This window comes from Meleagris gallopavo, chromosome 2 (assembly GCF_905368555.1).
Source record: "Meleagris gallopavo chromosome 2, MGAL_WU_HG_1.1, whole genome shotgun sequence".
In the NCBI taxonomy this organism is placed as follows: Eukaryota; Metazoa; Chordata; class Aves; order Galliformes; family Phasianidae; genus Meleagris; species Meleagris gallopavo.
This window is the reverse complement of record NC_139405.1, coordinates 86,895,952-86,919,334: the sequence shown is the minus strand read 5'-3', so window position 1 is coordinate 86,919,334 and position 23,383 is coordinate 86,895,952. Positions and strand designations below refer to the sequence as shown.

Here is a 23,383-nt window from a genome sequence, read left to right as displayed (position 1 = left end):
TGTTACTGGTGCAGGTCTTCAGTGTTCTGCTTTCTTTTAAATAGAAGACTTTCACCAAATCATTTCATATGCTTAGTATTGCCTTAAGTGGAGGAGGCTCCTTAAGTAGCTTTCTAATAGTCATTTGGGAATATTCATTCTGAGCATTTTCAAAACTCTTTGATGTTCTTAGAAGGTGTGAGAAAAAGGTGTCAGCAATATTATCAGAAAAGTATTTTGCATAATATCTGTGCGTGTGTCTGACTTAGACTGCTACAACTATTTTGATTGTTGTCTTACTTTACTTTCCTCTCCTCACAGGTATATTTCACCAACTCACAAATGGAAGTGTAAGAGACTTTGTACAAAATATATGTGAAAATGGAAACCTCATCTTTGCTATCATCCCTACACGATGAATGCAGATCAGACAACTTTATTGAGCCTCATTACAAGGAATGGTACCGAGTAGCTATTGATGCTCTAATTGAAGGAGGTTTAGAAGCCTACAAAGACTTTCTTTCGAAAGAGAGATGTTCAGAGTTCCTTGCAGATGAGGAAATTGATTATATTTTGAACAATGTTCATAAACTTCCCCAAAACACTGTTTATTCCTCTAACAATGCCATTGATGACACCTCTTCCTCGGGAACCTACTGGCCTATTGAATCAGATGTGGAAGCTCCAAATCTTGACTTAGGTTGGCCCTACCTGATGCCTGGAATTTCTGGTGGCACAAATATCGATCTGCTTTTTCATCCCCCACGAGCACAGCCTTACACCATAAAGGAAACTATTCGGAAGATGATACGAGATGCAAGAAAGGTAAACATGAAAAATAGTGGGGGAAAAAAAAAAAAGAAGTAGCAATAATCTAGTTTGTGTTTTATCAGGAATTTTTTTCCTCCCTCGGCAAGAAAAAAATTATCTGGCTGCTTACAATTTAACCTCATTTACAAGGGATCAGGGATTAATTAAAGGAATTAATGAAGCATTATGACTATTTTACTGTATTGCTGACCATTAGTTCATGAGAAATTTTTGGTAATCAGCATACCATCGCTTTGACCTCACTTGAATATGCCTCAAATGACACAGTTCTATCCAACTTCAGGGTATAATCCTAAGGTTTCTGTCCTTCATCAGTCTGGAATATATGCAATGGGAACATGCATCAGTTTGGTATGCTATCCTGTTGTTAGAAAAAAATAACATCTGTATGTACATTGTGTTCATGCACCTTATGATTCTCAGCTTTTGTGATTTTGCATGCCCACTAACACCGTGAAAGTTAATTGGGAAGGCATTAGAGAGACTTGAGAACAAAAGAAAAGAAAAAAACAAAAAACAAAAAACAGATTTAGGGAGCAAGGAAATGAGTTTTAGCTCTTTTAGTTGCCTTACTCTGTTTCTGTCTAATTTCTAACTTAGAAGAAATACTTCTCCAAATATACTTGTCTCTGCTTAGGGACTTTTGCATCTTGAGTTTCCTAAGACTCACACTGAGAAGATGGAGCTCTGTATGTACAATGCATGCACCTCTTGCTTCCTAGCATTGTTTTTAACAAAAATAAAAATAAAAAATAGATCTATATTTAAGGAGTTGAGGTGGACTCTGGGCCATGTTACCTCCCATAACAGATGTTATGAGGTTTCAGAACTATTCCTAGCAAGTATACCATGCTCTCCTTTCTTCCCCATGGAAAAAAAAATATATATTTTTGCTCTGTAAGGGCTTTAAATCTGTAGGACATCCAAGTCAAGTACTTCTGTAAACACTATTGTGACTTAAATATGCGTGTAAATGGGTGCAATAGAAGTGAATTGAAAAGGGTGTGTGGAAGGGAAGGATGTTTTTTTATGATGTCTCTTTATTTAGATAAAGCATATAATTTGTTGCTACAATAGACTTATCACTAGACCATTTGTCATGCAATTTACAGCTTTGAATTATCGTCTGCTCTCAACACAAGGAAGAAAATTCTTTTTTTTTTCCCCTCTTTGTCCCTTTTAAATTGACAGTTGTTGTTTTCTGCTTTTGGATGCAGTAGGACTTGGCTGGTTGGCATACTTTGATCTTTTTCAACTGCTGCTCCAGAGCTACTAATGTATCTACTGAAAGGGAAAGAAGGAAAACAGAGTTAAGTCTGTTGCCAAGGCCAGCTCAGATTTGTGAGGTCCTGAAACACCACGAGGAAATACTGTTTCCAGTTCTATTTCGCTTCTGCTTAGCTATTTTGTTTATATGCCATCCAGGCCCTCTCCAATGACTCTCAAGGGCTGTCTAAATAAATATCAATTTAGGGAGTATGCCTACTCTGAATTCAGCTTGGCAGAAAAGTAAGTGTGATTCTTACCTCTTTTTGAAAAGGAAGTTTAATCTGTATTACATTAGCTCTCTCATAAGGCTGTGTCATTTTCATGTTACAAAGAGGATATGATGTATGTCTCACTGCCAAATATGACAGCTGAAAGGCTTGTGATGATCAGTACAACCTCAGGAGCAGCAACCATAACGTTGTTGATACAGCAATACAGGTTGGTTACAGGAAGCAGCAATTAAATCTAAAAGACAGAAGACTGTTCAGCCCCTTCTGTGATATGTGTGGAAAAGTTTAAAGGATTTCTAAGTAAGATAAGGTAAGGTATTTAAAACATGCCTACAGCAGGCAAACACTTTGTAAACAGGCTAACCTACTTCTCCTAAGCCATGTATCAAAATAGTTATATTAAACAGAGTTCTGTGTTATGTAATATGAAGACATGTAGTCATATGATAATTTTCAAAGGAAGTAAAAAATGTCACACGTGAGAAAAGAAACCTGTACAGAATAAAAAGGTTATTCAGCAAATCACATTAAACCAATGCAGCTCTAAGCAAATTTTATGGGCATTTTCCCAATTTCAGTGGGAAAATAAACAGACTGTTGAAAATGAGAGTGTTCGTACCACCAAAACTTTAAGCACCAGACCTGTGTTACCTGAGTTCAGGCATTGATTTCCCTGGATTACCTGAACACTCAGTACAGTGAGAAACCAACTCCTACGTGGACAAGTCAGAGAACGCTTCTGCACTGATCCACCCAATAAAGAAAACTATTCAACATATTTGTATGTATTTACTAGCCCAAAAATTCATAACTGAGACTAAGCTAGTTGAAACCTAGACTCTTTTGAATATTTGGAGATATATAAGGATAAGATGGCATTATTAGTGGACTTACTCTTGACCTCTTTCATGCTTGATGCATCACAGTGTCACTCCTTAAAATGATTATTACTTATGTTAATTCTGACCTTAAGAAGACATGTTGTAAACAACATTAGGCAACTTGCTTGCTGACAGCAATTTTTTTCCTGACTAAAGAGGAAAACCATATGTAAGGCTATGCTACACTGTACTAAAAACTGACTATGAAATAGTGTCGTAAGAAAATCTTGTCACATGCTTCTTAAATGTATGATCTGTAGAAAAATTATACACATCATCTTCATGCTAAATCCAGTCAATATAACAATGGGGTTTTATAACAATGGACTGCATACTTGTGATATATGTTTCCGAACATAGATTAGAATTTGTTGTACAGACAATGACATTACATCATAGTCTACATTACTTCTGTGGGATAGCTATGCTGTCACAGTGAGGTTAGCAGAATGCCTCAGGTCAAACCAACTTGCCAACAAAATGGGTTTACTGTTAGTGTAACTAGACCTCATCTTCAAATGATACAGCTTGCCAACCCTGCTCCTCTGTTGACATAACTGATGTTCATGCAAGGATGCTGTTTGGCAGGACTGTGTCAGTTCACAAACCATGAATCTTTTTCAGATGTTGATATAACCGTGTGGGGAAGAAAGCGCTGCGAGGTCTGTCTGACCTTAATGATGGACTTTGCAAACAAGCTGGTAGCCTTATTCCTTGTGTTTTGGAAGGTTGTGCCTTTAATCACTGGTAGGTTTCTAGCTTCTTGGAAGCTTGAGGTGTTCCTAGAGCCTGACTCATCCCAGCTGAGCTGTCTGAACCACAACTAATAATGTTTTTCCTGACAAGATTATTCATCTGAGAAATGGTATCAAGATGATTACTTATCTTTGTCAAGTTAATGTGAATCTTCCTCCTCTTATTATAAAGTAACACAGAGATTTCAATAATGAAGTGTTCTTTCCCTATGACTTTTCATGAGTTGCCTCAAAACTGTAAGTTGTGAAGCTTGCACATGGGTTTTACAAACATCTTGTACTGTTTTCTCAAGCATGATTGACAGGGCAAGAGAAAAGGAAAAGGGCAGGACATAGCAGCAAAGGGTCCTTCTGGCTCCATATTTTTCTTTCACTTCATTAACTGGATTCCCCTTTCCAGCACTGAGACATTCCTACATACCTTAGAGAGAATGCATAGCTCTGAGTCTTTTAGATTGATATCCAAATAAGGATCAGCTCTTGCTGGAGAGAATTCAAACCTGTTTTGTTAAGAATCATGTTGTTTAGACAACCCAAGGATTACTGCTTTGCAATGCAAGCCAGAAAACACTGAAAGACTTCCTTGAAATCTTGAAATACTTTTGGGATTCCTGATGGAATGTATTCAGTTGCAGGCTATCCAGTTAATATGCCACACTTTGCACTGATTTATTTTATTCAAATAGCCTGGCAGTCTTAAGCCTGGATTCATAAAATCAGTGATAGTTGTAAGACTTTTTAAAAAGTTATTTCTTAAGAAGATTAAATTGAGATTTAGACAGTTAATATATGACTACTTTGGAAAATCAAAGAGAGGCAGGTGTTTCTGCTGAAATTGAGTTTTTTAATGTTTACAAAACTTAGAGCCATGAGAAAGAATTAAGTTATAGTGTAAAAGGGTGTTACTTGTTATTAAGTCTTGCTGGACCAGCTGTACGTAGGCCTTTAGTAAGTCACAGAGGACTTTTTTGAGTTCTTGTGAGAGAACGACTGTATGAAGTCTAAGTACCGTTTCTGTCTTGTCTTGCAGAGTCCTGGCCCAAGTCAACTAAACAAAAACAGTTGACTCTTTTTACATCTATGGAAAAAGGAAATTAATTTCTTCTGATTTCTTATTTTCCCCAGTGTGTTTGATTTGGTTTGATACTTTAAGGCATGAGCAAGAGGATGTGCATAACAGAAAAAAATGATCATACGGTATTGATCTCCTTCTTTGGATATGTGCATAGATACAGAAATAATGATCTAGTACTAGCTGTATACAAATACGAGAGAAAACAGGCTCTTTATGTGCTTATATGAAGAGTGATGCCTCCATGTAGAAAGAAACTTGTAGAATATGGGTGGGGAAGACTGCTAAGCAATCATTTTTACTCTCTCAACAATACTCTTTGCCAACTATTTTAAATATAATTTGAACAGAGATTGGAACAATGATAGTGAGTTATGCTTGCAGCAGTGCTTATCTTAGCTCATTAACTGCAGCAGTCCAAGTAGATGAGAGAGAGGGGCTACAATTTATTGTTCATAAACTGAAAAAATTACTGAATTCCAGGAAAAAGGTTGGTAAATGAAATAGTCATCCCACTGAAAAAAACTTTATGCTATTTCTAGAGTCTCTGATAAACGATGGATATATTTTTTTAAGTTCTCAGTTGAAGATGTCTGGACAAAATTTTCCTTACTAAGATATGCTATTACACAAGGACTTCAGCGGGTGTTTTAGTACCAACACTACATTAAAAAAATGCATTCATCATGTGCTTCTGCCCACCTTCTGTGAAATGGGTTCCTGGTATTTGCAGACCAGCATGACAGTCATGCATATACTTTCCAGGTGAAACATGATGTTAGCCTTTTATAGATTCATTAGAGAGAATAAGGTTGTGTCCCAGTTTTTCTAATCACATAGGGGACATGTAACACACTGGAAGAGGATGTGTTGTTTGTGCTCCTACTGTATGATTTGGTGTTTGTTCTTTGTTATCTACTCACAGTGAGTAATCATGTCAGGTATTCACCAGACTGAATTTGCCTTTGGAATCCTCATCCTTGTTTATTTACCTGCCCCCCTTGCCCCCTGCCCTGACATTGTCTGCATTGGCATAGTCATACAAGTGATGATACATACAAAGAGAAGAGGCATCAATAGGACATTCTTTGAAGTGGCCACTCAGATTTTGTAGGAGAGGAGTGGAAGGACTTAATGATCAAATTGTCCTTAAAACTGAAGTGTGTGGAAATGCTAATTTAACTGCTAACAGGAAATCATCTGAATTTGACCTGAATTTTTAACACATGGGAGAACTTTTATAACTTCTGGAGAAGAGTTTGGAATGGTTTTGAGATTTGAAAGCTTAGGAGGGCAGGGATGTCAAAGAGCACAAACAAACACCAGATGCCTAGAACTTCTGTTAAGTGCATTTCTTCTACAGCATTTCTCTATGCATTATATTCACTCACAGGATCTAAAACCGAAGAGCAAGCAGAGGCTTGGGCTAGCATGAGGAGGGGGAATCTGACAAAAAAAAAAATATCGAGAAGTTTTTGCTCACAGGGTTTTCATCAAGTCAAAGGTTTGCAGGTCTGTTCATCAGTTTTGATGCTTGTGTTTTATCTGAAAAGAGGCAGTGAACTGATTGATAGGCATTTCCTTTTTATGTCACAGCTGTGCTAAAATGCATTATCAAAATAATGCATGTCTATGATGGATTTAAAAATGGAATAAGGAAAAGTAAAGATCAGACCTTACAGATAGCTGTATTTATTAATGTCTGCCTCGTATGTGAAAAGTAAGCACATACATATGTTTTGTAGCAATATTTTTCATTAAAACATTTTCTCTTCTTGACATAAATCTTTGTCAGTCAAAAGAAGAGAGTGCTATTAAAAAGTCATTTATGCTTCTTGTGCGTTCTGTAAAGTGTTCTTCAGGCATATTCAGGAATACCTTTGTACTACAACATGCTGAATAGATTATAAGTAAAGATCTGCTATAAATACAAAACTGTTGACATAAAGTGATACTGCCTAGGCAAAATGGTGCTTCTAGTTGCCAGTCCAGTGATTTGGGTTTGTTTCTCTCTTTTTCTTCTTTTCAAAAGAAAACCAATAATGTTGAAGCTATTTTTGTTCTTCTGAATTCCTATCCTCAAGAGATCTGGGTTTTCACAAGTTTTTCAGCCAGGGAAGAATCTTGCCTGAAGAATTACAGGCTTAATCATTTCACATTCAGTATTGCCATCGGCCTTTTTTGATCTCTTAGCATAGTTTTATCTCAAAGAACTTTCCAACATAGCCAGTGCTGCTCTGAGGAATGGAGAACACATTTTGGGCAATTTTAATCTTTAAATTCATTTGTCATGTATCAGAATTGGGAAACGCAAATACTCTACTACCTATTAACCTATTTTGAAGGAGCATGTATAGACTCTATCCTCCTGCAGGAGTGTTCGCGTAGTATAATAGAAACTACACGGAATGTGGAGATCAGCTGATATGGAGGAAAACAGTCCCGAAGCACAAAAACCTGCTAGCTGCTGTCACAATTTCCCATTCTCCTGTTCAGGAGTGGGGGTGAATGCCACTGAGTTATTTGTATTTAGTTTCTTAATACAAGTGTGTACTTCACTTGTAGTTATTTCAGAACAGCTTGCTTGTAGCTGTGTTATTTTCCCCATGGAGTAGTACAAGGCACTGTAATAATCGAACTACACTTTAGAATTCACCTCTCCAAAACAAGTGCAGACTTTTTCAGTGATATCAGTGTGATCACAATTTTCCCTTTAGCCTTCTGTTAAGTTACATCTGTGTTGTAACGTACCCTGTACTGTAACGAACAGGTGATATTCTGTACAACCGAAATTAAAGTCCTCATTTTCAGTGTGTTTGAGACCTCAGAAGGCTTTTGTACTTGGAAATGCTATCCTGATTTACCTTACCTAGAGAGGAGAGAAATGAGGGCTGTCAGAACAATCACATGCTGTAACTGGGGTTTTGCTCGTTACTTTATAGGAGTTCCTACTGCCATCCATAAAATGACTCACCTCAGTACAGCTGTTCAAAATAAATAATTGCAAGGTCTGGCTACAGCTTGCTTGATCAACAAAGTTAACAAATTCATTATACGTTGTCCACTTAATAGTAAGCCTGTTGAATTTACGGTAGTATTATTTATGCATGTAGCTATCTCTGTTTCTCTTGCGTTTGCCATCTTTTTCCCATTTGCTGTTTTGCTTGTTTGTTTTCTTAAGCTGTAAACATTGCTATGTTTTGCCCTAAGTCTGTATCCTGTACAGTTGACTGGCATCTTAGTGTTCCTGATTGGCAGAAATGTCACTGCCACAGTGGATTCAGAATTTATATGCTCTCCTTTATCCTTAGCCATCAAAGAATATGACCAAAGTGTTTGCAGTTTTGTAGATGAGAATACCAAGCAACAAAGGCATTGAATTTCAAAAGAGTTGAAAAAAGAGACAATTATAAATCAAAAGCCAAAGTGTAATATACATTAGCAAAGAGAGCGAGTAGGGGTAAGATAACAAATTTGTTATTTTCTCATCTCTGTAGGTTTGCTTGATAAAAAATCACGATTATGCATTTAGTGTTATAGCTATGAAAACTAATGTCTGAGGAACATCAGTACTGTTCCAGACATGTTTGTATTAGTATATGACAGTAGCTTTGTACTGCTTACTTTTCAAAAATGTATTTAGAAGCATAAAGGTCTTCCTTATCTTCAGATAAAGAGAGTGTTTCTTTAAGACACACATGGGCTGTTCTTATACTTTAGGTAAGAGCAGATTGGCTTAACTAGTTATGTCTCAGTCTGAAGCACTTGCTGGAAGATGTAAGGCCTAAGAAAACCAGAGCTAATCCCTCAAGCCCAGGCTCTGTTGTGACCCTTGCCCTCACAGCCAGGCATGTAGTCACAGAGCTGCCTCCAGAAAGCTTTGGTGGGGTGCCTTTTATCCAGAGCTTTTTGCTAACTGCAGCACCAGATCTCCTCAGGCCTTTTTGCTTCTGCAAGCACTCTGCTGCGAGAGATGAAGCCCCGATAAGGTAATGTGAGAAGTTCTGTGCTGTATCGCTCAGAGATGAAAAGAGAACTTTGATATCTGCTTCATCCACTAGCAGTCGGGCTAGAACAGTAGCACAGGGCTGTGTGCTCAGGTGGCCAAATGGGTGTGCCTTCTGTTCAAACAGCAGGTGTAACATCTCTGCCTCATTTTCATGCTGTTTCCTGGAGCTGCAGGCACTCTTTCCCAAGCAGGCCGCACTTCAGCTCAATAAACTTCCTTTATGGGTTAAGCACTAGGTAAGCACTAGACATCACCTTTTAATTCAGGTGAATCTGAGTGGCATCCGCCTGCAGAAGGCATTGCAGTTAGTGTTTTCATGCTAGGCTTTTGATGCTCAGTATGGCAGACTTAAACACAGGGATAAGATGGAATAACCAGCAGAGAGAAAAGCAGGTTCCTGCTGATCCTCTGTGCGACCTTCTCAAGAAGTAGGAGCAGAGCTACCTGTCTGCACATTACAGGCACTATGCACAGACCTTTTTAAGACATGCAGAATTCACTGCTAGAGGACAGCACCTCCTGATTAGAACCATTGGGGACAGCAGTGATAGCGTTAGCAGAACCGATGTCACTCAAGTGCCAGGGACAGACTGCCAGTCACCAGAACTGGGGCTGCAGCCAGCAGCTTAAAGAACAATAATATCTGGGGCTGTTCTCTCTTCTGATAGTTCCTTGTCACTGACTAATGGTAGATAGCACACAAACACAATAATTGCCTGAATTGTCATTGTCAAGGCTGTGCGTTTTTTTGTTGTTGTTGTTGTTGTTGTTTGTTTTAGTTTTTCATAATAGGCAGTATATGCACAGTGACTCTTTGATAGAGGTCAGTAACCTGTCATTGCTGGAAATAGGTCTAAAAATATCAACCATTCAGTGGATCCAGCTCTTCCATACGTGCTAAAACAAATATACAGAAAGCTGCTTTAAAATGTAACAAAAGCTCTATTTTGCTCAGAGGAAATACTTTCAAAATAAGAAAAATAAGCATAGAAATGAAGTTGGGAATTATGACTGATACATCTATTTGCTTATTTATTTGCAATCACTTTGTTTCATCTCTCACTGCTGTATGATCACATTATGTGAATGACTAGAATTAAATAATGCTGAAATAGTTATTTTTGTGGTGATATCACTATCTATTTTGTTCATGAATTTCGAGCTTATTGAATTATGACGACAGTCACTTGAGCTGGAAGTCATATTAGTGAGGTGATTTGATTTCCTATGCGCAATTTAAATTTAATGATGGAGGTGCAGCCCTGGTCTGTAGTGCTGCAATACAGTGCTGCAGTCTCTTGATGTAGGAACTCTGTCCTGATTAGGGGCTTGTTCTACTCAGTCATGTATCGGTCAGGCATGACTCCATAGGAATCAGTATCAAATGGATGGAAATAAGGCATGCATCATGCATGCAGGGGCATTTGCACTGGACATTGGGAATAGTTTCTTCATGAAGAGGGTGGTCACACCGTAGAATGGGCTGCCGAGGGAAGTGATTCCCTATCCCTGGAGATTTTTGAGAGTATGGATATAGGAGTGAGAATCATGGCTTAGGGAAGGGACTCAGTAAGTCAGGCTAATGGTAGGACTTGATGATCTCAAAGGTCTTTTCAAACCCAAGAGATTCTCTGATTCTGTGATTTTGCATATGGTGTCTGTAATGTGCAGACATTTCTGCTCTCATACCTGAAGTGCACGTAGTACGTGGTCTTATTCATTCCACCATCTTCTGTCTTCCCTGATGTATGAAATGCCACTATGACATTGGAAGTATGATAATGCTTTCAAATTGCTAGTCAAATCACTTTTTTGTATTGGCAAGTTTTTGATAGTTCATTATCATTCATAGGTCTAAAAGATTAGAGTGGATATTGCCTGGATAGGGCCATCTTACTCATCCTCTGTTTTACTTTGCAGTAAGCTGAAATTTTAAATGTTGTTTTCTAACTTTACTGGAGCAAGGGTGAAATTTAGAGATCTGGCTTGGTCAGAAATTACAATAGACTCATTACAAAAATGGATTATATACGCAGTTTGTCTCATTTTTCAGGCAAGTTGAAAAAAGTTTTACAAGCATTTCTTCTTGAAGCAAAATTAGATCCCTAATCCTGAAAGGTTTAAAATATTTTATGTATGTGAGAAGTTCCATTAACTTAATGAGCATATGTGATTGCAGAATCGATACCTAGGGATCTAACAGTTTATCGTTAAGAATCATATTTTAAGTATTTGAATTATCCATTTCTATTAAATAGTGCCACAGTAAACTTGTAATACAAAATGAATGTACGTCTTTAGTTGATTTCATTCACAGATCAAATAAAAAGATTTGTGTATCTCTAAGCTGCTGTGCTTTAACCCAGCCGGCAGCTGAGCACTGCACAGCCACTCACCCTCTTCTCCCAGTGGGCGGGGGACAGAGTTGGGAAAACGCTAGAACTTGTGGGTTGAGATAAAGACAGTTTAGTAGGAGAGGAAATAATGGGAAAATAATAGCATGTATTTACAAAATAAGTGATGCACATTGTGATTGCTCACCACCCATTGACCGATGCCCAGCCAGTCCCCAGCCAACTCCTCCCTCAGTTTTATTGTTCGGCATGACGCCACATAGTTTGGGACATTCCTTTGGCTAGCTGACATCAGCTATTTCTATTCTGTTCTCTCTCAGCATCTTGTGCACCCTCACGTCCTCAGTGGCAGGGCAACAACAGGAGCTGAAACGTCCTTGGCTCTGTGCAGTTCTGCTCTGCAACAACTAACACATTGGTGTGCTATCAACATTGTTTTCATCCTAATTCCAAAACACAGCACAATGACAACAGCTATGAAGAAAATTGACTCTATCCTAACTGAAACCAGGACATAAGTAAACTGCTTTCCTTTTTAAAAACTTTAAATAATAACTGAAATGAATATCTGAATATCTGAAATCCAAACAAGGCACTGAAGGAGGAGGAAGATTTTTCTGTATCCAAATGCTATCTCATCACTCAGTTCTTTACTGTTTGAAGCATGTGTGGAACAGATTCCATAAAGTCTATCCCAAAGGAATGGATACACATGTGAATGTTGCAGAAGATAAAAATACCAGTTCAAAGAACAAGACAAATTTCTCACATTTATGCAGAAAGAGAAAGCATTGGTTGTGCCTACATAGGTATAAATCTTTTTTTCTCTAATCTACTTTGACTTGGCTGAACTGAAATTATTGAGTTCTCTGCTAACAAACCTGAAGAGTTTGTTCTTGGGATGGAGGCTTTGTTATTTTCTGCCACATGGCACATGCTTTCTTTATTCATCCACAAGGAAAATTCCATAGATTCCATAGAGGAGTTTCTCAATGTGTACTCTGAGGCTTTTGAAATTATTGCAAAATATGTATTAAAAACTTACGTACTTTTTCATGCATGCTAGCATGCAAGCAAACAAGACGAAAGAAAAAGCAGTAAGATCTGATCATCTGGAATTTAGCTATTGTGATAGAACTGTCTAAAATAGTTCATAGATTTGGGCTTTTTTAAATGTTTCGTATTCTTAAATGTTTAGAAAAACAACACCTTGAAAAATATTTTAATGGACAATTATGACACTATGCCCACATTAACAATGTGTACATAGATATATTGGTTCTGAATTTTGTTAGTGTGGTTTCAAAAATCTTCGGGATCATAATTTCATTATCTCCTAAATTTCATAGAGAGACATTGCTTATATTATCTGAGGAGGTGGCTTGCTATATTAATGATATAAAATAGTCCTCTGAGATGAAAGCTAAAAGTAAAAGCATTTCAGTTTAATATATTATTATTCACTAGTTCGTAATACAGTTGTCTGTGTTGAAGATAGTTGACTATATATATAACAAAAATACAGATGTTTTGAAAAAGGAAAGCTCTAATTTCTGACATTTGTAATAATAGTATTTAATTACAGAAATTGAAGTTACCAATCTGAGTCGTGTATCTCAAACATGAATTAGGTGATGATATTTGACAGACTATAACTGTAATTGTTTTTAAAAGAACACGAAGAACTAGGCATTTAAAGATTTTATTTCTTTATTTCTAGCAAAGTACATTGACTGAAATGTTCCAGCAGCATAATTTTATAACATTACATGATAGCAAATTATTGTACTGAATGAGAAATGAAAAGTTGTGGTTTAATTCCAAATGCAGAAAACTCCTTGTCTTGTTTTAAAGACATTCAGAAGCAATAATAACATTCTGTTTGGTGCATTTCATTTCACTGTTGTTCACATAATTAAAATGTGAACAAAGTAGAACTTATCAAAACTTCTTGTTTTCACATTGTTTGTATGGGATCCATAGAGTTTAACGTATGCAAAAAGAAATGGTTTGAGGTGTAAGCAGAATTTTTCCTTGCTCAACAGACTGGGTTTTGGCAGGCTTGTTGAGCGGTCTTAACTGGATATAAGTAGGTGACAAAGTTTAGGGGAACTTTTTACAGTGGTGAGTTACAGTAAAAATACACTGAATCATATTTTTGCTTCATAGTATATATATTTTTCATTAGCTATGAATAAAGTCAAGAGCAATTGGAATGTGAATAATGAGCAGGGATGTATTCTGGTCTTGTTCCTAAACAGCTTATCTATGGCTCTTAGTGAGATTTTAGTCTGAAACAGTAAAACGAAACAAACTGCTATAAACTACGTAAACCCAATAGAGGAAATCTGTTTACCTGTAAAAGATGGGAAAAAAAGTGACGTTAAATGATCTTCAAACAAAAAGTGTAAACATGTTGCACAATGTTTATGTCAATGGACATTCACACACGCTCTGGAATTTCTTTCGAAAGCTGACTATCAGCAGTGGCCTCAGCAAGCAGTGTGCTACATTAGCTGAAATGTGGAGTGCTTTGAGGTGACATCAGTGAAAATCCTTTCATGTTAATTATTAACATATTTAGCTAAACTAATGCATTATGAAAGCTGACGATGGCATGTCACTTAGGACATTTTTAATTAATTTCAAAGTCACAGCTAGTCCTGAAGGTCAGCAGGCTGCTCAGGAAAGATTTCAATACTAATATATTATACCATTTCTTTCTCAGATTTGCTAAAAACAACTGAAACAAGAAAATCTCAAATATTCCATTTGTTTTTAAGTTGTCAAGTGTTCATCGATGATCTCTTGAGGTTCCTTCCAGTCGCTGACATTCTGTGATTCTGATTTTGTGATGTTGTGGAGGATCATTCAGCAGTGTTTGCTGACTTGCTCATTCTCAGGCAGGCTTTTGGGTGCCTTGTGGCTGAGATTTGAAGGGCAAATGAATCTTTGGCCCTGAATTCAGGTAGGTTTGCTGTGATACAGATACCAAATCCCAGTGGCAAGGCTTTAATTTTGATCTCATTCATGTAGTCACAATCTTCTCCACTAGACTGGTCATGATTCTGATATTTTAATTATACTGATACTTTGTATATGTGATACTTATTTACTTTTGATCTTAGGCAGCTGTTTGATCCGTATTCTCATGTCTTTTCCATAGGCCACATCATTGCTTTTCTTTTCAGATATAATATCCTAATTGATTTTGTTGGAAGATACTTGGAAAATAGCTGCATAAACATACTCCTGTAGTCAATTTTTGTGTCTGTTAGAATCTCACAGTATGTTACCAGATCTTATCCTATCTCTGCATCCATTTCCAGGCTGCAAAATCCACTGATGCTGATAAGAGTAACAGATTCATGGATTTTGATGCAAGAAGGGACCGTTACGATAATGAAATCTGATTGCTCGTATATCACAAGCCTTACAGTATTGCATCTTCAAGGAGCTGATCCTAATACATCTGACCTCAGATCATGTGGTCCTAGCCTCGTGGTTAGCATTGGGTATCTAACCCACAACTGCTCAAAGATTTGCTTGGAGAAACCCATTCTGCAAGTCCAGGCCAGCCGTGCCTGAGCTTTGTGTCTGTGCATCTCATCACCTGACATGATAGTGAGCCAGAGGGTAAAAAGGATTGCAAATGCAGGACCAGGTTGCTCAGCTGGGCTCTGCAGTGGCATTGCTACAGGAACTGCTTTCACAGGGACTGGGATGCTCAACATGGCTGAAAATGCATTGGGCTCTGAGGATTTGTATACATGGCACAGTCAAGTGCAGAGAGCAGATTCCCAAGATGCTGGGCGGTTCACCTCACCAGAGCTTAGCGTTAGCGTGACCAGGCTGCTTCCAGCTCTAAAAGTAATGAGCCAGGGCTGACTCAGATGTCCCTGCACAGAACAGTGGTGTGACACGCATGCACACACCCTGTCCATTTGTGGTTTCCCAGATAAAAGTAGATGTAATAGTGTTATTCCCACATTTATGAAGCGGTTTGAGTTTTACATATGAAAAGCTTTCAATAGGTACTTAAGTGTTATTGCGAGTAATTTAAGAGGAATTCAAAAAGCTGCTTATTTTTCTGGTATATTTGCTAAGTCTTTTATGGCAGAAAGTAGCAGACTTCAATAAGTTTTAATTTTATAGGTATGTAAGGAAATGATTTAGAAGGCTGTAAATATTAAAAATGTATTCCTATGCTAATATCCTCTAGAACTAGCTAAAATGCTAGAATGCTTTCTTCTTTCTTAGTTCCATGCAAATACCTTTTACATTAAAAAAAAAAACAAAAAAAAAAATAGGTGTAGAACTTGGAAGAATGGCACGCAAATTCCTTTTAGGACACAAACTTCCTGTTTATCTTATGGCAAATTATTTAGACTTTTTCAGAAGTTTATATTCTCTAATACCACAGAAATTAAACATATAAGTTCCCATCTATAAATGTTAATATTAGCTCAGAGTGATTTGTGAAGACGTGCATAGTATGGGGCACTCATACTGGGGATAGCAAGCACAGCATTGAGAGGTTAATCTAGAATCTACCCTCTCAAGAGTTTGTAATAGTTTAAATTTGCTTTAACCTTTTTGATGTTTGTTCTTGCCCATGAAGTCGTTTGCTCTTTTCAGCATTCGAGCAGAAATACTTCAGTCTTATCCAAATAAAATGCGGAGGACAGTTCAATCCCCTACTACTGGACCACATTCTGCCATTCCTTTCTGTCACATTATTCCTTCCTTGCAGATGCCAGACACAAGAAAATAACTTTGTTGTTCTCTGGAAATACTGTTTTTGATTTAGGCTGCATTTCAGCATGTGCTTATTCAGTTAGGTAAACATCAGGAAAATCTTACCTGTTGCATGCCTGACATTTGTTCCACTGCACAAAACAAACAAACAACAAAAAAAAAACAGCTGGTTTTGCCTCAATTAAGATGATATAGATCATATTCTTTATCACTGATAAAAGTCAAGAATATTTTTCAAGTATCATCTACTACTCATGATGGACCAAAATAATGCGCTGCATGAAAGATTCCTGCCTGAAAGCTGTGCCTCAGAGCTATAGTACATGCGGATGTACCAGCATCTGGCAGCAGCTTTGGAATGTGGGAAGGCTCTTTATAGCTGTAAGCATTTTTACATCAGCAAGAATCATAGAATCATAGAATCAAAGAATGACATGGGTTGAAAAGGACCATAAAGATCATGTAGTTTCAACCCCCTTGCTATGTGCAGGGTCGCCAACCAGCAGACCAGGCTGCCCAGAGCCACATCCAGCCTGGCCTTCAATGCTTCCAGGGATGGGGCATCCACAACCTCCTTGGGCAACCTGTTCCAGTGCGTCACCCCCTCTGTATGGAAAAACTTCCATATCAAACTTCCATATTCCACTAATATCGAACCTAAACCTCTCCTGTCTCAGTTTAAAACCATTCCCCTTTGTCCTATCACAAGCAACCCATGTAAACAGTCGTTCCCCCTCCTGTTTATACGCTCCCTTCAAGTATTGGAAGGCCGCAATGAGTTCTCCCTGGAGCCTTCTCTTCTCTAAGCTAAACAAGCCCAGTTCCCTCAACCTTTCTTCATAAGAGAGGTGCTCCAGCCCTCTGATCATCTTAGTGGCCCTCCTCTGGAGCCATTCCAAGAGCTCCACGTCCTTCCTGTACTGGGGTCCCCAGGCCTGGACACAGTACTCCAGATGGGGTCTCACAAGAGCCAAGTAGAGGGGGACAATCACCTCCCTCTCCTTGCTGGCCACAAAGAAAGAAGGTGAAAAGCCACTTATTATTACATCAGAAACAAGTGCTGTTTTTTTTCTGCACTTTTGTATAATGATGTTTTTATTTTTTCATCTAAAGGAAAGAGGCAAACATTTGAATATGTCTTTTTTAGTCAGTGTAAGTGCGCACAAACTGTTGTAGAAAATGTGATTTTTAGCAGTGCATATGCAGAGAATGCATAGCAGCCTAGTGCAGAGAGCTCTACTGGCATGAATTTGTGAGTTACTCAAGGGAAGCTCTTTTTTGAGGGCACTTCATGAGAAGAAATGTTTATATGAAAGATACTAGTTTACATCAAAAGGCAGTTACTTTCCGAAGTGTTCTTGGAATAAATTTTTCACCTCTTCTCCATCGAGGTATTCCAGGTTCTCAGTTTCATCCTTATTTCAGCACAAGTCAAGTAGCGTGTTATGCTATTTACCATGCTTAGCACATTTTTCAGGAGCAAATTTTCCACCAGAATGTGGCTTAATGTAGGTCTCTGGATGCTTATTCAGGGGTGTTTCTGTTTTTATTCCCTACAATTAGGAAAGTGCTTCTGTTTTTGGTGTCAACACAAGTGAATTGATTCTTTATCTTCCCTAACTCTCATGTTTACACATATGAGAAGTATATATCTTGATGAGGGGATAGTGTCCACCCTCAGCAAGTTTGCTGATGATACGAAGTTGGGAGGATTGGCTGACACGCCTGAAGGCTGTGCTGCCATTCAGCAAGACCTGGACAGGCTGGAGAGCTGGGCAGTAAGAAACCGGATGAGGTTCAACAAAAGCAAGTGTAGGGTCTTACACCTAGGGAGGAATAATTGCATGCACCAATACAGGCTGGGGGATGAGCTGCTGGAGAGGAGCTCTGCAGAGAGGGACCTGGGCATCCTGGTGGACGACAGGTTGGCCATGAGCCAGCAGTGTGCCCTCGTGGCCAAAAAGGCCAATGGCATTCTGGGGTGCATTAAAAAGAGCGTGTCCAGCAGGTCGAGGGAGGTGATCCTCCCCCTCTACTCTGCCCTGGTAAGGCCTCATCTGGAGTACTGTGTCCAGTTCTGGGCCCCCCAGTACAAAAAAGACAGGGATCTCTTGGAAAGAGTCCAGCGGAGGGCCACAAAAATGGTGAAGGGCCTGGAGCATCTCCCCTATGAAGAAAGGCTAAGTGAACTGGGTCTGTTTAGCCTTGAGAAAAGAAGACTGAGAGGGGACCTGATCCAGGTTTATAAATATCTGAGGTGTGGCGGCCATAGTGGTGAGGCCAGTCTCTTTTCAGTGGTACGTGGAGACAGGACGAGGGGAAACGGACATAAGCTGCAGCATAGGAAGTTTCGCACGAATGTGCGTAAGAACTTCTTCACGGTGAGGGTGACGGAGCACTGGAACAGGCTGCCCAGGGAGGTTGTGGAGTCTCCTTCTCTGGAGATATTCAAGTCTTGCCTGGATGCCTACCTGTGTGACCTGGTGTAGGGAACCTGCTTTGGCAGGGGGGTTGGTCTCGATGATCTCTAGAGGTCCCTTCCAACCCCTACAGTTCTGTGATTCTGTGATATCTGCTCAGCACGGGAATGTTTTGGGGCTGCAAAGTGGCATAAATATGCAGCTGATCTCTCAAAGAAAGCTGCTGTGGAAAGATACTGAAGAGCTGCAGGAGGTGCCAAGATTGGTTTTCATCACCTACTTCTATATCCTGGTGTCTTCTGCCATGTTTTAGAAAAGACGCAAGAGATTAGCTCTTCTTGCAGATGTTCATCATGCTTCAGGTTGAGATCTCAGATTATTGTTACTCAAAGACGTGTGAGAGGGGATATAACTGGCATTGAGTGCACATTAGGAGGAGTATTTTTTAGGAAGGGGAATGATCTCATGTACATGATGCTGTAGAGTGGAAGGCTTGTGATAACCTGTTTCTTTTCTAGCCATTAATAATACTGCATTTACTTACAGTAATGGTCACTAATTCAAATGAGTATGAAGGGTTCGGCTAATTGCATACTGATAACTCATTTATTTTAATAACAGTTTTGTGCTTCTTATTCATTCACAATTGAGTGCGTCACATTGTCTTTTTGAGGATGAGAAAAATGAGAGGAGTAGATTGTGAGCAAAAGGTCTTCATGCCTCCTGTGGCTGAAGCTGCATCCTGGAAGTAGCCTATGACTCTGATTTAGGAAAATATTGTAAAATACACTGATTAAACTTCTGAAGATTATAAATAAACTTTTACATTTAAATTAATAGACCAGTAGATCTTAAAGATGGAGCATTGTGGCTACCTGATCTGATTGTGCCACAAAGGCCAAAAAATATCTCCTGTGATTTTGCATTACAATGGAACCAAATTGCAAATGATGAATTGATATTTATCCTGTGGCCTCGCTGGGACCTGTATGCATATCAGTGAAAGCTGATGGATATACCAGGAAACAAAGAAAGTCACAAAGATCGTTATTAAGCTGTATGGCTTTTCTGATAAAGATTCAAAATTGAGCCCACATTGAGACCAAAATATCAGTTTAAAAAAAGCCTTGCAGAAATAAATAAGGAAGGGTTTTCTTTTTCTGACTTGTTTCTGTTAGTTTCTGTTGTGGTTCAATCACAGTGGGCAGCTTGGCACCACCCAGCTTCTTGCTGGGGGAAGAAGGTTAAGGTGTGAGAACTCATGGGTTGAGATAAAGATGGGTTACTGGGGAAAGTGATGTCCATGCATGCAGAAGCAAACTAAACCAAGAAATTAATTCATTGCTTCCCTTTCAACAGACAGATGTTCGGCCACTCGCAGGAAAGCAGGGCTCCTAATGCCAGTTTCCTTTCTTATCTATTGACTAGAAGCTCCATCAAATGTCTCATTTTTTCAGAAGATTTGCCTTTAGACAAGAATCACCATATTTCTCTTAAAAACTTTTCAGAGGATTTCAAAATTAAAGTAGTTTTTAAAAATACAATATTTTAAAGAATAACATTATTATTGAAATTATCACTCTTTTAAGTAGTAGTCATTTTAATTACAATTCCTCTGTTTTTTCCTTTATTTAATTGCTGTACTTGATCTAGAAATTAAGTTTTGTTTGCTACTTCAGTTCCCATTTACTATCCAGCGTCTACGAGGTTTCTAGAACTGCTTATCTGCTTCACTTCCTTGCTCCATTGGAGGTTTGAGCTTTTTTACTTAAATTGTTTCCCTGCTGTTTTAGACATCTTGCTCCAGTTGGTAATGTGCATAATATTTAATTTTTTTTCTCCTGAAAAGCACATGTAATTACTTATTAACTAAGTTAATCTTTTCTTATCTTTAGGACATTCTGCTGAAGCTTTCACACTAGTCTACAATTATTCTTCCATTTTCATCTGATCTGTAATAAATAGTCAAGCATGCCAGGGTAATGGATTTCACCTGACAATCTCACCGTGCTTTGCAGACAATAATTAATTAATTAGTTTTGCAAACTGTCTTTAAAATAGGTGAAATTGAGATGCAGGCATTCAGCATGTGGTCATTAAGAACATGTTGCACCATTAACTGCAGCTGCTCTATAAGCAGGTGGGACAATGAGTTTCTCCTTGATGGTACTGAAGGTTCCTAAAGCAAAACGAAGAAGGACTGAGCTCTGCTCAGCAATACCCTGTTAAAGAAAATAATTGGTCAAAGTCACCTGACTGGCTGTTTGTTTACCTGGTTCTCTGGTGTAGGAATGTGCCATGCAGGCATATGCAGACGTATATTAGTCTGTAATGTATGTTGCAAAATGCTGATGTGATTGCTCACTGTTCTTGCTTTTCTTAACACAAATGTTACCGTACATGTTTGTGCAGGGATAGTAATTTTCCTTATAAAGACATTTTATTGGGTCATGTAGCTGAACTAGAAAAATTTTAAAGATGACTCTGTAGGATATGCGCATAGGATGAACACAGAATTTGTCAGTTAAGCCCTGAGGAAACTTGTCAATAATCATCCTCTTCTATTTGTTCAGAAGGATCAATGACTTTCCTTCTTACTAGCCCATAACTGACCTGTCACCAGTAAATTTAAGCAGTTTCATCTGTCTGTATTTCTAGTTTTCACTGCCATGTTATTTCTTGAATGGTGCTTCTTAAACAGAATTTGATCCATGTATAGGGCTTGAAATTGAGGGAAGGGAAGGGAGAGAGAACAAAGGGAAGGAGGTGGGGGAACAGAAAGTAGGCCATCATAATCTATAAATTATAATGATCTTGCTTGCACTTCTGTCACATCAGTTTGAAAATAAAATACTTCCATCCTGTCATAATGTTCTCCCAGGACAACTGCTTTTAACATCTGTCCATTAACCAGTTAGCCCTTAAATGTATGCCTAAAGTGTCTATTACTGACATTTTAATCTAATAGATGAAGTTGAGTGCAAAAGCTGTAATCTTGAAACAGGAAGGAATTTGCAATATTTGAAATGACATTTTTCCCACTTACCCTTCCCTAGATCTATTGAGTAGTCTTTATTTCTGTATTCATTGAATGTTGTTTTGGTTTTTTGACCAGAAGTCAGGCCAAACAACCACCCAGGGCATTGAACTGTATTTGAACATTGAGCATGAAAGGCTGTTTCAGTATTGTGGGATTTCCTTGATACTCAGCTGTATATTAAACACCAGGGAATTCCCTTGCTGAAGTGTAAACTACCCAGACAGTTTCACCAGCAGTTTTCCATAGGAAATTTACCTTTTGGAAGAAGAGGTTTTGAGTTACTATCAACATTGCTAATGGATTGTAATGTACCATATTAAACCTATGAAACAAGAATATGATCTCTAGCCTCTGTTGAGAACTACTTTTTTCACTTTCATGCTACCTTTGATATGCAGTAAACTAAGGGAGGTTTTCAACCAGAATTGGTTCTTCTATCAGCTGTGGTTCTGTAGTCATCTACTCAATATTGAGTATAATCAGGTAATAGTCATTACCTGACTAGACTTCACTAATTGAAATACAGCAATTAGATATATTTTTTTAAATGTATACTGAGAACTAAAATAGATTTGTTTTCTTTTGGGAAGTTTGCAAGTCCATCACAACTGTAGCTTTTTCTCATGTACTTAGCTGTGCAAGGCAAAGCATGGGCAGCCATTTGTAGTTTCAAGTACTGAGAGTTTTCAGACATGTGGGAGTAAACTCATGCTTCCCTTTACAAGCCACAAGTAAGCTAGAAACATTCAATTGAAATCTCAAGACTGAGACTGGCCTGCAAGGTGTCACAAGATATTTTCAATCCTGCACAGCAAATCAGTATGATTTATGAAGAGTTTAGCATAAAGCATGTTTTAATTAATATTGGCACTTAAAAAAAAATAATTAAGGCTTTCTTATCAATGGTTACACACTGTTTGTTCCTAGGCAGTCACTAAGTAATGTACACGTGTTTGAGTGCTTCTACTTACAAACAAATTTAACATAAGAAGTTTAATATTATCATATTAATTTAAGTAGACTGAACATTCCCTAAGTAGTAAGGGATCTGGTGAGAACCCACATATTAAAGCTGCTAATACTCTTTTAAATAAGAAATTATTTCTAAAGCAGCAAGTCTTTGAAATTCATCATAGAGAAAGCTGGAGGCTAGAGAAGTACCTTTTATTTTCATCTTGAATTTCCATTCTGGTCTAGCTGAGTTATAGGCCGCCAAAAAATCCTGGCATTTCCTTTCTGTTTGCTTTCCTTAGGAAAAGCTTGGCAGTTTCCCAAAATAACAACTGAATAAGAACATTCTGAAAGCAAAATGCGATTATTAAAATCCTGCTACCCAACCAGCTGCAGCACACATGGCATTGAGAATGGGATCTGACAGAGCAAGGACTTCAGTGGCAAGAGAAGAATCACAGAATCATAGAATGGCCTGGGTTGAAAAGGACCTCAAAGATTGTCTAGTTTCAAGCTCCCTGTTATGTGCAGGGTCACCAACCACTACAGCAGGCTGCCCAGAGCCACATCCAGCCTGGCTTTGAATGCCTCCAGAGATGGGACACCCACAACCCCTCTGGGTAACCTGTTTAAGTGTGTCACCACCCTCTGAGCAAAAAACCTCCCCCTTAAATCCTACCCAAATCTCCCCCATCTCAGTTTAAAACCATCCCCCCTTGTCCTATCACTATGAACCCATGTAAACAGTCGTTCCCCCTCCTGCAGGGGCAGAGCAAGCTCCCAAACATATTCCCTCTGTAATACCCAGGATTTTCTGCACTGTGTTATCTGCCA

The 23,383-nt window shown here is 38.4% G+C and overlaps 1 protein-coding gene across 2 annotated transcripts in view; it reads left to right on the top strand.

Moving 5' to 3' along the window:
• The window catches only part of SACK1B (scaffolding CK1 anchoring protein B), a 53,811-nt gene that overhangs the window by 3,947 nt on the left and 26,481 nt on the right, over positions 1-23,383 (top strand). For both annotated transcript variants that reach the window (XM_085217890.1, XM_085217891.1), the window contains exon 2: positions 301-804. In XM_085217890.1, the coding sequence (XP_085074016.1) occupies positions 361-804 (444 nt within the window). In that variant the 5' untranslated portion in view covers positions 301-360. The remainder of the gene's footprint in view (positions 1-300; positions 805-23,383) is intronic.